Source organism: Capsicum annuum, chromosome 3 (genome assembly GCF_002878395.1).
Source record: "Capsicum annuum cultivar UCD-10X-F1 chromosome 3, UCD10Xv1.1, whole genome shotgun sequence".
In the NCBI taxonomy this organism is placed as follows: Eukaryota; Viridiplantae; Streptophyta; class Magnoliopsida; order Solanales; family Solanaceae; genus Capsicum; species Capsicum annuum.
In genome coordinates, this window is record NC_061113.1 from 258,658,021 (window position 1) to 258,674,111 (window position 16,091).

General features: G+C 29.7%; 1 protein-coding gene across 1 annotated transcript; it reads left to right on the plus strand.

The window, feature by feature from the left end:
* The first annotated feature begins 8,816 nt into the window (after positions 1-8,816).
* LOC107865854 (ethylene-responsive transcription factor ERF003) lies at positions 8,817-10,016 on the plus strand. The gene is made up of 2 exons (XM_016712049.2): positions 8,817-9,025; positions 9,461-10,016. Exons 1-2 carry the CDS (start codon positions 8,943-8,945, stop codon positions 9,867-9,869), a joined length of 492 nt encoding a protein of 163 aa, XP_016567535.1. The 5' UTR covers positions 8,817-8,942; the 3' UTR covers positions 9,870-10,016.
* The last annotated feature ends 6,075 nt before the right edge of the window (positions 10,017-16,091 follow it).

Here is a 16,091-nt window from a genome sequence, read left to right on the forward strand (position 1 = left end):
AGAGGATTTGTTGGAATGGGAGCGACAGGAGGAGGTTTAAAAATAGTGTGGCCGAGACTTTGATTTTAAGTCGCCTACATATCTCTGATTTTATGAGAATCATGCCGTGTGTGGTTGTACATTTAGGGACGAACGATATTCCTAAAGAATGTGAATGATAAGGGATAGGGGTGTCAATAATGATATCACGGTTGGTGAGATTAAAGTGAATAAAATTTTGAAACAACGACGGGCTAAGAGGTATGAAAATAAAAGGTAGGAATAAAGTGATTTCAATGTGGAACATGAATACGACTTAAGACATGAAAAACGAAGGAAAAGACTTATGTTTCAAATGAGAGAGAGAGAGAATCATCGAAAATTCCATAATAGCTCAATTTAAAGTTCAACGAAGAACCCAAAGTCATCCTTAAGGTTCTACAAAGAACCAAAAACTGTTCAATGAAGATTCTACATGAACCCATGTTGTTGTTGGGGCTTTACAAGTAACTCGATATTGTTCAATTAAGGTTCTACAGAAATCTATTATTATCCAATTAATGTTCTACAGGAACCCAATATTGTCTAATAAGGTCCTACAGGAACCCATTATTGTTTGTTAAGATTCTTATAGGAATCGAATATTATTTATTAAGGTTCTACAGAAACCCATTATTGTCTATTAAGGTTTTTACAGGAACCCAATATTGTCAATTAAGGTTCTACAGAAATTCATTATTGTCTATTAAGGTTTTACAGAAATCCATTATTGTCTATTAAGGCTTAATGAAACCCAATATTGTCTATTGAGGTTCTACGGGAACCCATTATTGTCTATTAAGGTTTTACGGGAACTCAATATTGTTTATTAAGGCTCTATAGAAATCCATTATTGTCCATTAAGGTTTTACAGAAATCTAATAGTATTTATTAAGGTTTTACAGAAACTCATTATTGTCTATTAAGGTTCTATATGAACTCATTATTGTCTATTAAGGTTCTACAGGAATCCAATATTGTTTATTAAGGTTCCACAAAAATTCATTATTGTCTATGAAGGTTCTTACAGGAACTTAATATTGTCCATTAAAGAAAGTGTTGATTTATACCTTGCTCGATTTGATTTCTTGATCGTTGTTCTGCTTCGCAGATCGTTGGAATTTGTATTCCATCATGGTGAAATTTTTAAGAAATTCTAAAAAATTTCTGCCCCAATTTAGAACGAAAAACACATTTTGCATGCCAGTTTAGAATGAAAAGCACCTTTTGCCTTTAGATTTTTATATTCCTGAAGAGAAATAGTTGTCCTACCCTTGAACATGGTGATCTCAATTGTAATCTGCCTTTATATGCTCAAGAGTTGGGCCTATTAGCCTAGCACTTTGGATGTGTAAGAATTGGAAAGAGAGGGGAAAGAAAAGTTTTATTAGATTAAGACCGGACCCAGAGTGGGCTGCCTACGTATTCAAATGGAAGTCATGTCAAACATAATTCATAAGTACAAAGAAAGGTAAGTAAGACAAGAAAATTTATTCCCCATAAGACGGATCAAAAGAGATCTGTGATGAAAAATGAGAAAGGTTTGCACGTCAATTCATGTGATGTATTTTACGCTTCTTTCGCGAATGTCTTAAAAATATTTTATTGAATCACCTTGAAAAAAGATTTAGCCCGTAGTGACGGAATCATAGGTCATGTTGCTTATTGGGCCTTGTTGCACTTTTATCATTTTCTTTTCAATCGGGTTCTAAATCTTATACCTTAGTGCTAAACATTCTTCAATGTCATGACCTTAAATATTTGAGTGATAAGCATAATTTTCAGATGGATCAAAATTATGGGGTGGATGCGCAAGAATTCATCCTCTTCTCGATTGCACAATACCTTGGGCCCTCAACCTTTCAAATATGTTCGCCAAGGGCTTAGTCAAAGGAGTAAAAGTACGAGACCTAATTGTTTTCGATTGATGAAAAGCATTGTGTAATGCGTAGGGCCCTTGTTGAAAGTTGAATTGTGTTCGAGAAGCCTCATTTTGAAAATCTTGCTGGACAGAGTAGGGTTGAATCTGATAAGCCCCGCTTTGAGAATCTTATGAGTCATAAGGTTCAATATGCACCTCACAAGAACCAAAAACATGAATCTCTTCATTATTCAAAAGAAGTTTGTAGTGAAGACAAGTTATGGCAATAGATTTCAAATATTTGATGACTTTTGATTGGTATTTAGACTTGAAAAAATTACTCTAAGTTACCATGTAGCAGAGGCGGATCTAGGGTCCCGGGTGGGGGTTCCCGGGAACCTAGTAACTTTCGTACGGATCTAGTATTTATATAGAGAAATCTAGTAAATATATAAAAATTATAAGTTGGGAATCCATAAACTAAGTGTATTGTTGGCTTAGTGGAGTAAGGGGACTTCTAAAAGTTTTATTTACCTCTAGGTTGTGAGTTCAAATCCCTCTAGCTACTATTTTATTTTATTTTATTTTTATCTAAATAGGGAACCCACAAACTTTAAATTCTGGATCCGCCACTGCCATGTAGAGCTTCAAAAAACAAGTTTGAAATTTAATTCCACGATTGTCTTTACTAATAAAGAATCATGGCTTGCAAATTGAATGAATTTTTATAACTTATTTTGAATTTGATTTTTTTTTTTATCTTGTAGCTTCATGAATTTATTTTTTTTAGAGTGTGTCAAAGATCGGAACTAACATCCTACTATTTTAATTTTCATCATTATAAATATTATATCATAAAGTTGACAAGTTAATTTATATATAATCGCCCGAAGCGTGATTAAATTCACTAGTATTTGCATAAGTCTAACGCATCCCAAAACAACCTCTAATGTTAAGTTTTCATTTGATTCGTGAATGGACTTATATTGATTCTACAATGCAGAGTTTGCAATACTAGATTTTTTTTTACTATTTAATTAGTACTGATTTTTTGTTTAGTTCATTAATTTTTGTTGGTGTTATTATGCATTTTAATATTAAAATTTTCATAATTGCAATATAATTTATGGACATAAAGTAGAGAAAGTGGTGTTATTATATTTTGATAACTCATGTAACTTCCACCACTTTATTTGTCCATAATCTATCATATTATGTCTTGTAACTCATATGATCATTAGTTGTTGTAACTTCATGGTCATTAATTGAATGTAACATATGTAATAACAAGACTATTTATCTACCCACATTACTCTAATTGTTTGGTAGGATGCATGTGACCTTTAGTAATTTGTAACTTCTCTCATTACTTTTGTAACTCTCATGACTATTAGTGTCATGAGTTTCTTGTAACTATTGTAATCTAAAGACTATTGATCTTTCATCTTTTCCACCCCTCTTTATTCTTCTTATTCAATACAAGAATGAATATCTCACCTATGAATAGAAGTGGTCTTACATGTTATTGCATGTACAAAGAAATATGATAAGTGTAAAGAAGATTATAGTGTGTAGTAGTGAAAGAGAAAGTTGAGACAAAGAAAATATTTTAAGTCTACAACTATATTTATTATACAAAAGAGAGTAATTATATTAGTTAAAGAAAGAGTTGAGACAAAGAAAATATTCTAAGTCAAACTATATTCACGATACAAAGAGTAAATATACGTTGAAGAAAGATGTTCTTATGGTGGAACTTTGGACTCTTCAATAAATCCGGAGTTGTTTGAGCTGTACATTGTTGATGAGCTGTTGTATCTTGGAGGGGACAAATAAAGAGATATACTGCTGGATCGGTGTAAATTACACCGCAGTGGACTTGAATCTCCTTAAATAGAGCAAGATATTCGCGCCTAAGCCAAGAAGAAGATTATTTAATTATTTTTTATTTTTTTGTATTTTCAACTATAATTTAATTATTGTGGTAATACCAAATATTTTAAAATGAGATATATTGAATATAATACAAAAAAATATGTTTATTTTGAAATTGATTAAGTTTGGTTAAACTTTTATTTTCAGTTTCAACATTGACCTTCTTAGAAGGATTTTCAGAAAAATTGTTTTGGAGAAGAATATCTCTGTCATTTGATTATTTTAGCAGGGAATTAGCTAACCCTGATATTAATATCTATACCATAATATCCCAATCAATGTGGTACAAAATAATACCAAGGTTATGATAAAATAATCGAGATTTGTTTATTCTAAAATACCAAACATCAAATAGAACAATTGTACACTTTATTCAAGAACTATATCATTATTTGAACTTTGACTTGAAATGGGTAATTTGAAATTGGAAAACCTGAGTTGAGGAGTATTTCGAGTGAAATAATAATTGAACTCATGAAATTTCAGTTCTTTTTTTCTAATAACATATGCCCAAATACAACTGTCAAATGTCCTTCTTCAAGTACTATCTATAGCTCCAAACATTTTCTCTCTTGAATAGAGAAGGGCGGAATACAGCATTTGTTTAATTTCTCGTTTTTAGTAAAAATTTAAGTATTTTTTAATATGATCGTAAATAATGGAAGGTTAAATATAATCGATTTTGCAAAAAAAATAAAATTATTAAATAGAACAAGATAATCACATCAATAAAATGTCTTTCAAGTCCTATCTGAGCAAATACACCGATCAACAGGAGGTCTGGTAAAAGGGAAAATAGGAGGCTGCTCAATTTTGAGATTTAGAGACGATAGTAACGTATCTATCAATTGATTCAAAATTTGACGAGTAATTTCCGAAATATTATGGCCCAAACTAAAGCTAGATAAGCAAATACAGACAAAAGCACTGAGAAAAAAGTGCTAGCTGCAATCCCATAATGAAACTTTGTGCATGAGAGTCATCATTTTGCCTACGTAAAACCTGTCTTCATCATTAACTACAGCACTTTTTTTACTTGCACACCAATACACCATGCAACATGTAGTACTATTAATTAGCCACAGGAAGGGCCTACAAAAAGTACTACAAATTCATGCATGATTAGTGATTACAAGTTAAATATCTGTCCCTTTTGTTGAATCTGAAAGTTGCTTATGGTAGGCTAATCATAAGTGCGGTGGGGGGAATTAGTCAGTTCGTCAATTATAATGTTGAATCCTACATCATTAATTTAGATCAAACTATATACATGTATACTGCATTGGATAGTTTTAATTAAAATGGTAAGACAGTCATTGAGTCCACTAAACACCTCAAATATTAATTTGAAAACTTGTACTAAGCTTTAAGAGCAGAGACAGCCACCTTATGATATGCCAGTTGTTCCTATGAGAATTTTAACAAACAATTTGTGAAGTTTCATTCTGTTAAGCATCTCCATATAATTAACCGGAGCGTAATTAATGTCAACATCAAATCCATAAAAATCACATGGATGTAAAGTAACAAAGTTGAATGAATTTGATCTATATAGCAATACAAGCAACGGTTACCGGTGGCAAAATTTATCAACCTTAAAAAAATATATATATAAATAACATAAATACCAACCTTTTGGAACTAATTATACTCTCTCCCACCTTTTTAATTACTTTACTCTCTCTCCCTATTAATATACATAGTATAACCGACATATACATAACATTTTGTGTATATGTTGGAATTTTTGTAATATGTTTAGGAAGTTGGGAGTTTTTGTAATATTAGAAACATAAATTATGTATTATTTTTAGAAAAAATAATGAATTGCTCAATCCGTCCAAATTTGGGGCAGAGTTCGGCTAAGCATATTACCATGGCTGGTCAATTCGGACATATGGGCTTACTTAGACCAAACATATATGACCTAAATTGTCACAATAACTTGTCAATATATTTTTTAGAAATCATTTGATAAGTTACACAAGTTACAAGAAAAATAAACAAATTAAATAAAATTTAAATTTGGCAAGAGTTAATTACGCGAATTGGTCTATGGTCATATTTAATATATTTTGACAATAACATATTTATTAATTCAATCTATTGACCTATCCAAACAATTGTTTTAATCACTCAAAGTTTTACCTGATACAGGCAGACAGCTTGCTGAAAGTTGGTACTCTAAACATCAAAATCATCCATTGGGATCAGTAACCAATAAAACATGATCTGATACAAAAGAAAATGTCATCTCATACGTATGGTATTGCTATTTAGAGATAAAAGTCAAATATTTCAGCTACAAATTAAAATTAAGACAGTAGCATGCAGAGAGGCGCGCAGGGAGGGAGAGACGCCAGTGGCGGACCCAGGAATCAAGGTCGTGGGTGCTCAAAGAAAAATTTATAAGAAATAGTATGTTGCTGTAAGGATTCGAACCTAAAAAACTAGACATGAGAGTCACATTTTCAAGCCACTGCACCCAATCATATATTTGTTCTTTAGGTGCTTTTTAATAAATTATACCATTTATTCTATGTTTCTTATATAATTATACTTAATCTATGTTGAATTTAATGGGTGTCGGAGCATCTCAAAATTACACATGAATTCGCCCCCAGAGGGCGCGCACACTATGATAAATGCTTCGATCCCTCTCCGTGCAGAGGTGGCTTCGGGATGAAATTTGTATGGGTTTTGATTTTAGAATGACGACTTTAGTCTTTTGTTACTAGTACGTAATCAAATTTTTTTTATTCTATCGAACTTATATCCCCGAAGGCTGTCTAGGTCCTGCCTTCAAGTGTTATTTTATGTGGTGTTATATCACTTGACTGAAAATGGAGTCTAAGAAATGGAGAGAAATTTTTGAAATTTATAGATATTTTTATTGTTTAATGCATTTCATTAAGGGTCAAATAACAATTTCAATACAAATTTTGACCTCAAATGGAAAGAGATGGAGTATATCGTACTTATTAATTAATAGCTATATATATTATGGTGTAATACATGATCATTCATGTCCTAATTACTACCCAAGGGATCATAAGGTCACATTTTCTTATGTTATCCTGTCCTCAATCAACGCCCAAAAAATATGACGAATGTATTCTTGTACATATATGTACAATGCATGGTGATATATATATATATATATATATATGTTGGTAGGCCATCTCAGTGTAGTTCGTTCCTCTTCCTATTAGGAACCTAGCTTGAAAATTAAGATAGGTACATTCACCTATTCTTTGAAAATACCATTAGTATTGACGAGAGCAGCCATGTCATTATTTACATCTGTTATCTAATTTTACTCATCTACCAATAATAACCAAAAGTTGACTTAGAGAAAATGACTAACTAATGTAAAATTGTTATTCTACTTGTATTGGTATATTAATTGCGGAATTTCATATTGCCAAACATGCACACACCACACATTATTAGCTAGGCTTGTAATGATAAATAGATCGGTGCCCGCCCCGGCCCCCGTCCCCCCCAAAATAAAATAAAATAAAATAAATAAATAAATAAAATGCCAAACTCCTTTCGTTTTCTAGTTCTAATCTCTTACTTCTCTTTTGTAAAATACAATAATTTGCTTTTTACTAATGTTCGCTCGTTCTAATTTATGTGAATTTATAACTCAAATGGTTACTGAACTTATGATTTTTTTTTTTTAGAAAGTCACTCAATTTTATTTCTTATTCCAAAAGTCATTCAACTTAGGGTTGTTCTCTCAGAAAGTCACTCAACTTTGATTTTTACTTCAAAAATCACTTAAATATGAATATTTTACTTATAAATTCACTCAACCTATTTAATTATTTATTTTAATTAAAATTTGATAACTTAAAATTTTATTTAAAACCAAAATTCTAAAAAAATAAAAAAAATATTTGAACCATATTTATTACATATTCTCATGTTTACTTTATATTTAGCCCTCTGAAATTTTAAACTATCCTAAATAGTTTATATCAATTCACTTATAATGTTAATATTAATTTTTAAGATTTTTCGAATCATATTCATTTAGTTGATTAGATTTAATTAACTTTCAACGTGATACTTATTCACAGTTGAGTGACTTTTGAAGTAAATATTAAAGTTGAGTGACTTTCTGAGAAAAAAACTCATAGTTGAGTGACTTTTGAAGTAAGAATCAAAATTGAATTGACTTTCTAAAAGAAAAATTATAAGTTAAGTGACCATTTGAGTTATTAACTCAGTTTATGTCACATATTTCTTCAACTCCATTTTAAGAAAATGACATACTTCTACTTTTTGAAAATAATTAACTTTATACTCTCCTTGTTATCCTTAATGTGAATTCTGTACTATCACACAATTATTATGTTACAAATCGAAAGAGTTCTATAATTACCAAATATTACTCCTCTTAACTTCAATTTTTAAGTTTTACTTTCTTTTTCAATCCATTTAAAAAATAATATCTCTTTTTTTCGGTACCTCTTTAATTCTAACTTTATACATTATTTATTTAAAACTTTTCGTGCATTGTACATATTTTTAATTTAATACCATAAGATTTAAAAATCTCCGTTACTTTCTTAATATTCATATCAAGTTAAAATTAAAAAATCAAATTGATATGGATGGAGTGTACACATTTTAACTCAAAATCTTTTCTTAAATTACATGTGGATTCTAATTTTTAAGTATATCTATGAGATACCGTAGAGATAAAAAAGAGAAGATACTCCTTCCTTCCATTTTTACTTACAGAGTATATTAAAATAGATGTATATATAATAACTCTTATTTAATTTAAAATATTAATATATAATTTATTTATTTTTAATTTTAATATTAAATATTTTTTTTTTAAATCTTAAAATTTGTTATAGTTAAAAAAATTATATAATAAAATTATTTTTATTATTTTTAAAATATATTTGCAAGTAAAAATGGACGGATGGAGTAGCTGCAGAAAGCCTTGCGGGTCCAATCCTATAAGCTTGCAAGGCCAAAAAGAGTCGCTTACAAAAGCCCCTGAAAACCTTCTTCCTTCCTTCCCCTGCCTCTCTCATAGCCATAGGAGTATATCATATACACTATCACTGTTCACTACCCACTTTTATAATCTCTAGATTTCGCCATGGCTCCACCACAACAAAAGTATCGTGGAGTTCGCCAGCGGCATTGGGGTTCTTGGGTCTCCGAAATTCGCCATCCTTCCTTGTAATTCTCCTTACTACTGCTACTTTTGTTAATCACAGTTCTTGATTCCTGTTACTAGTACTCCATCCCTTTCAAAAATGAATGAGCTACTTTCATTCTTGGTCCGTTTAAAAAAGAATAATCTTTTTCCTTTTTAGTAACTTTTAAATTTTAACTTTTCACGTGGCATGTTTAACACCACAAAATTGAAGGATATTTTGGTATGTTTGATATATCTTTAATTCAAGACCATAAGATTCAAAAATCTTCTTTAATTTCTTAAACTCCGTGCCACGTCAAAGTAGTCATTCTTATCTTAGAAAATTAATTTTTATTTAATTATTTCAACTTCTTTTGATGAAGAAAGTGACTTTGCTGACTATAAGTTGGTGAGTGAATATCATGTGAGAAATCGGAGGCTTAACTAGTAATTGTTTGGTGTTTATAACAAAACAGGAAGACAAGGATCTGGCTAGGAACATATGAGACAGCAGAGGATGCAGCCAGAGCATACGATGAAGCAGCAAGACTCGTGTGTGGTCCAACAGCACGCACTAATTTCCCTTACAATGCCGACGACTCTCAATCATTTCTGTCTTCTGCTTTGATAGCTAAACTTCAAAGATGCCAAATGACATCTTTCACCACCATGCCCAAAAGACCTGGAACGACGAAATTGGAAGATGGTAAAAAAGAGAATCAAATCTCACCACTTATTAGGAACAGAGGAGATGGAGATCAAGGCCAGAGTACTGAGAGTGCGTCACAACAATTCAACGCACTGGAAGATGAGCATATTGATCAGATGATTGAGGAATTACTTGATTATGGTTCTATTGAGATGTCTTCTGTTCTCCAAGAATAAGACATAGCTTCAAACGGCAATCCTTCCGTCGCACTCTAGTCACTACTATCCCTCAGTCTATTTTTTTTTTTTGTCCTTTTAGAAAATGAAGAGATAATTTATTACTTAGTGTCTAATTTATTCTTATTTTATCGATCTATTATTCAGTATGCAAGTGTTGTGCGTAGCTGGTAGCTTGAAAAATACTCAAAGAGTTAATTCAATAGGTGAATTAACATACTCCCTAGAAACTCTCGACCCTTGATTCGTCAATCAGTTTCCACTGATCATGTTGGCCATTGTTTGCGTGGTGATTGTCATTGGTCTCGTCTTCGCTTGCCAGAAATTAAAGTTAAGTCATGCGAGTAGGGTAAGAACATATAATTGTTGAATTCCCGAGAAATATAGATTTAAATCTCTCAAAAAAATATGATGCTAATTATATTTGGAAAAGAGTGAAAAAAGTTCAAAATTTCTGGTTCAACAAAGTGCGAATTCGAAAGGAGCGGGTATGAACGAGTTTATAGACTATAGACGAACATTCTCATCAAGTCTGTTCCTTTACAGTGCGTTAATTAGAGGGATATGATCCTTTTTCTACAAAATTCTGAAACTTAGCAGACACGGATTCCTTGCTGTAAACTTTTTGACTATTTCACCATCCTTTTAACAGCAGTCTTTGGTTCTTTCTGGACTAGATCTGGTGAATTCACAATTAAAGATTCCATGCACAGGCTTCTTACTTTTATTTGAAATCTTGCATCGATAAATTATTTTCGTATAATAAAAAAGTTAGAAATTTGAGATATGAAATTAGTCTCTAAAATTTGCATTAGATGTCTTTTGAGGTGAAATCCTTCCTCGAACCGGCCATGCATGAATGCAGAATGCATTGTGCACGATGATGTCATGGAAATCTTACATTCACAACAAGTTCACAGCTTGATCGCTACCATATTCAACTTTTAATGCTAGTACTTGTCGTATCAATCAATTAATGTTGTACCTCCTGAATAAGTCCTTAGAGATCGGCTACTTTGTTTGCTACTGTTAGTATTTGATTGTTAGACGATGCATTTTCACTACAAATGATTGAATGTGTTGTTAGATTGGCAAGGGCGGCTCTCTACCTCCTAAAAAAAATACGCAGCCGCCTTAGGCCTCAAATTCGAGGGACCTCATTTTTCATAATAATATAAATAACTTTTAAAAAAAATTGAATATTATTTATAGAAAAAATATTTTTTTTTATATAAAAGGAAATAATTATTAGAAGAAGTTCATATATCTAGTGTACTATATCTCAAGAAAGATTAAATGTATTTATTATATTATTACTTAAAATTTTTTTTAGAAAAAATCGATTATGTAATTTTGAAAATAGAGTTACATTAAAAGAAAGTTATTTTTTTAAAAAAATTATGACTTAGGCCACAAATATGTTTGAGCGTCGTCGTAGATTAGTTAATGTTTGATGAGCAAGCATATACATTATTTGAGAAGATTGGGAACGGTCAGATCTATCTGTTAACACGAAGACAAAAAAGCCTGTAAAATAAAAATGACTAAATCAAATGAGTCTTTTCTTTCACTTCACTAGCAGTAAGTGAAATAGGAAATGCCTAATTGAATTTGACCGATACTGCGATTGGAGTTATGACATATTATAACTATTGAACTATGAGCCCGTTTCGATGGGTAGTAAAAAAGTAGTTGGAAAAAAGTTTTATAAATGTTTTTAAAAATATTAAACTTATTTTAAAAATAAGCAGTTAAATGTTTGAATATAAGTATTGAAATTAAAAAAAATTATTGATGTGTTTAATAAATAATTTTTTTAAGCTTTTTTTTTAGTCAAAATGTCTGAAATATCCTTATAACTGTTATTAATATATAGAACTGATTATTATTAATTTTTATTGTTAAAATGGTTCAAATTAAAATTAATATATATATAATATTTTCATTTGTGCTCTAAAAAATTATTTTTTTTAAGAGTTTTAAGTGTTGAATCTTGTGTTTGAAAAAGATAGTTATATATTAAAAGATTATTTGTTTCTTTATCGTTACGTTAAAATTTTATATCATTAAGGTGCAATTTGTGACGACACTTCATTTTCTTATTAATTTAAATAAACTTTTTAGTATTTTATTATATAATTTTTTTTTAAGAGTTGCCCAGATCTATGAACAACAATATCACCTCCTTCCATTTTTGCTGCAAAAAAATAAATAAACCCATTATACAATAATGGTATAATTATCCAACAGAGAAAACAACAAAGCAAAATTCAACATTGCTCCAATAAAAAATAAAAGTGTGCTGTGAAGTGTGTTGTGTAGTAGTGAAGGAGAATTAGGGTTACAAGGGTAAAGTTGAAATAAGAAAAAATTATAGAGAATACAAATGTAATTTACTTGATCAATTCTAATAGCTTATAATCTTTTAAAAAAAAACGAAATGCTAGCTTCTTATTTTTGGCTTAAAAATAGTCAAAATTTTCCTTTTTTCAACACTTATAAAATTTATCAAATACTTTTTAAAATAAAAAATAATTTATAAGTTATTTTGATCAATTTAAAAGGTAAGTCAAATACCCACTATGTGCCACTTGAAACAGTATCAAATTCGTTGAAATTTGAAATATAAAGATTCACCAAAAAAGAAATTTGAAATATACAGGTGAATACACATCAGTGAAGCTAATATGAGCTAAATGATGGAGACTTTTAATTTGTTTTGTGTGAAAATAGGACATGTGGCAAAAATGCAAATTGAAGGGAACTTAGTAGTACAAGAGTTATGGCTATTGACTAATGAACATGGCCTTTTTGGCAAGTGTTTGGCTCCCATCACGTCACTTGCACATTAATTATGACTTGACATAGTTCAAAGGTATTTTGATTGGAAAAGATTATTTTCGCCTAAAACTATATACGAAAAGTTTAGATCATATCTGAACTATTATAATATCTTATTATACACACTTAAATTATAAAAAGGTGAAATAATTTCCACCCCAAAAAACAAGAATTAATCACATGATGGAGAGTGATTTACACTCGCATCACATCATCGTCATGTCATTACCATATCATCATTAACACCATCATCATCAAACTCAAATCTTCACCACAATAATTTTAAGAATTCATCATAAATTTCATTATCGAAATTACAATACAACCATTAATATCACAAAAATTACAAACAACCACCATAAATTTGAGTTCAATGAACAACAACACTTCTTTCACTTTCTCCAAATTCTTATCTTATGTAAACAAAAAAAAAACAATACCCAAAATTTGATTTTTTAAAAAATTAAATTAATAATGTTGTATTTATGATTTTTTTTTTTTTTGCAGGTTGTTACTTTCTTGAATTCGATAGTGTTATTGAATCAGATGAACCAAGTGGTTGTGATTGCAAGTGGGTATAATTCATGTGATTACATATTTGATTCTTCTACTTCTTCAATGCAAATGGGCTGAGTGTTTGTTGGAGAAATTGAAGGATTTTGTGGATGAAGATGAGTCTTTTGAGTCCAGAAGAATCTGTTGATGGTATTGGATTTTCCTTGCTTTCTGATTCACTTTCTATGACTTTGTGTTGTATCCTCAATTACAAACAACCCAATACCCAAAATTTATGATGGATATAGTTGGAGGTAGTAGTTTGCTGTTGCTACTGCAAACATAACAATCCGTTTTTGTTAGTAAAGAAAAAATGAACAGCTACTTCATTGTGTGATGATGATTGTGGTGGCAGCGGAGGTGGTGGACGACGGTGGTGACAACTGGGGAAAAAATTGGAAAATGGAGAAGACTGAGTTTGATGAAGAAATTGTATTGTGATTCGATAATGAAATATATGGTGGATTCTTAAAATTATTGTGATGAAGATCTGAGTTTGATGATAATGGTGTCAATGTTGGTGTTTTAATGGTGATTTAGGTGAAGTAGAAGCAATTGAAAAAGGCAGGACCTACATATTAAAAAGAATAAATAAGAAAATTTAATTTTATTAATATTTTTTCAATTGAAAAAAAAATTATTAATATTTTTTCAATTGAAAAAATAATTAATCTAATTGAATTTATTAAGAAGAATATTTGGAGTACTTAATGATATAATGACAAATGAAATAGTGACGTGTATGGAAGCTGCCATTTTAAGATTTTTTTCCAACTCTCACATACCTTACAAAGGTGAGTACACCTTCTCTGCCACGTCACCTTCTAAGGAGGTAATAGTTTCACTTTTTTATAGTTTAAGTGTGTAATAGATCACTATGATGGTTTAGGTGTGACCTGAAATTTTCGTGTATAGTTTGAGGTGGAAACGATGACTTTTTTCATTTTGATTCGTTCGTATGGTTTGAATCCATATAAAAAAACATTAGTTTAGGTGTACGCGCCTTACGCGTGTACTTCACTTTAATGTAAATAATAATAAAATAATACGATAATAGAGATATCAAAATAATACAACAAAATCTAATCTTTACATTAAAAAATTCCTCAAAGCCGATCAACACACAAAAAATTCTCAAAGCCGATCGAGATTTATCTACGAACTGTAAACTACCACAAAATAACAAACTAATAGAGATATTTTATGATAATACAATCAAACCTAACCTTTACCTAACAAAAAATTTCATAGTTGACCCACATTCATCCAACATCTGTAAATTAAAATAAAATAATAAGATAATAAAAATATCAAAGTAATACAATTAAACTTAATTTTTACACAAAAAATTCTTCAAAGCCAACCGACATTCATCTACGACCTGTAAACTATAAAAAAATATATAATAGTGATCATAAAACTTCGATTTTTATCCAACTAATTCTTGTTTTAGCGAAAATTTTGATCTAAAGAATGATTTTGAATGAAAATAACATGTTGAATGAGATTATACAGACAAAAATAGTGAAGAAGTTGAGGGTTAGAAAATTAACCATCTATCAATCTAGACATGCAATCGAATCAAGTTAGATAAGCCTCAATCATATCCTCCCAATAGACAAACCGGTTTGTTCTCTAATTTAACTTACATCTCAATATTTATAGAAGTATTTCCTTAATTAATAGAGTCCTATTTTAGGAGTGTTTTTCTAATTGAACAGTAGAAAAGAAAATATTAATTAATTCTCCTACCATATATTTTAGGAAGTCTAGTAGAAAGGAAAATATTAATTAATTCTCCTATCATATATTTTAGGAGTGCCATATATTTTAGGAAGTCTAGTTAATATAATTAAAAATAATTAAATAATAAATTTAAAAAGATAGTGAAAAGACAGTTTTATCTAAAGAAGAGTCTTTTAATGAAAGGTAAAAAGCTCAAATCACTTTTCTAAAGGTATTCACACTTTTAATATATTATTATTATTGTTGTTGTTGTTGTTATTATTACAGATATAAATATAGATTATAGATATAAATATAAATTATAGATTATAGATATAAATATAAATTATAAATATAAATATAGATTATTGATTTGCATTTTTAATCATATTTTTTGTTGATTTTTAATTTATATTCTTCGTATTAAATAAATTTTTTATGCGATATAAATTTATATTTCATATCATGATGTTTCGCGAGTTATGTGGGTATGACTTTAGTTTTTAATAATTTATGTCACGTTAAACATAAGTTCAATTGCTAAAAAATAGAAATTAAAGACTAATCCGTCTAAAGAACAAAAATTAAAAATCATAAACTCCATTGAAAGGGAATACATGCCATTTTTATGTTAAAGAGAGACGAAAAGAAGCTGCAGAAAATTCTTATCCTACTAAGTACTAACATAAACATTCATACAAGACTAGTATGTTAAAATTTTACTAGTTTTTTTTTTTTTTTTTTCTGTTGATTGGAATCCTTAGATAGTTTCTCACCTAACCATTGAGAAAATGTTCTATTACACTTCTAACCTGTAATTGAAATTTCAACTACACACTCTATCTTTATAAAAGTCCCATTACCCTTTTAAATATTTTTTTACTGTATTTAGTATCCCTCCAATTGTTGAGCTGTCATGAGAGGTGAGAACACCTCCAATAGATGCATCAGCTGAGGCTTCAACCATTCAAAATCAATATTTTTAAGTGCCACATGCATAATATATTTCATTATTTTTAATTATTAAATAATATTGTCTTCTTCAACTAATAAAAGATCTTTTTTTTTTTTTTTTTTTTTTTTTTTTTTTTTTTTTTTTTT

What these genes read in the sequence shown, in the direction of transcription:
- LOC107865854 (XM_016712049.2), top strand. Translation starts at nt 8,943, where the DNA reads ATGGCTCCACCACAACAAAAGTATCGTGGAGTTCGCCAGCGGCATTGG. An exon ending in GAAATTCGCCATCCTTCCTT is followed by an intron (nt 9,026 to 9,460) that starts GTAATTCTCCTT and finishes ATAACAAAACAG; the next exon opens with GAAGACAAGGATCTGGCTAG.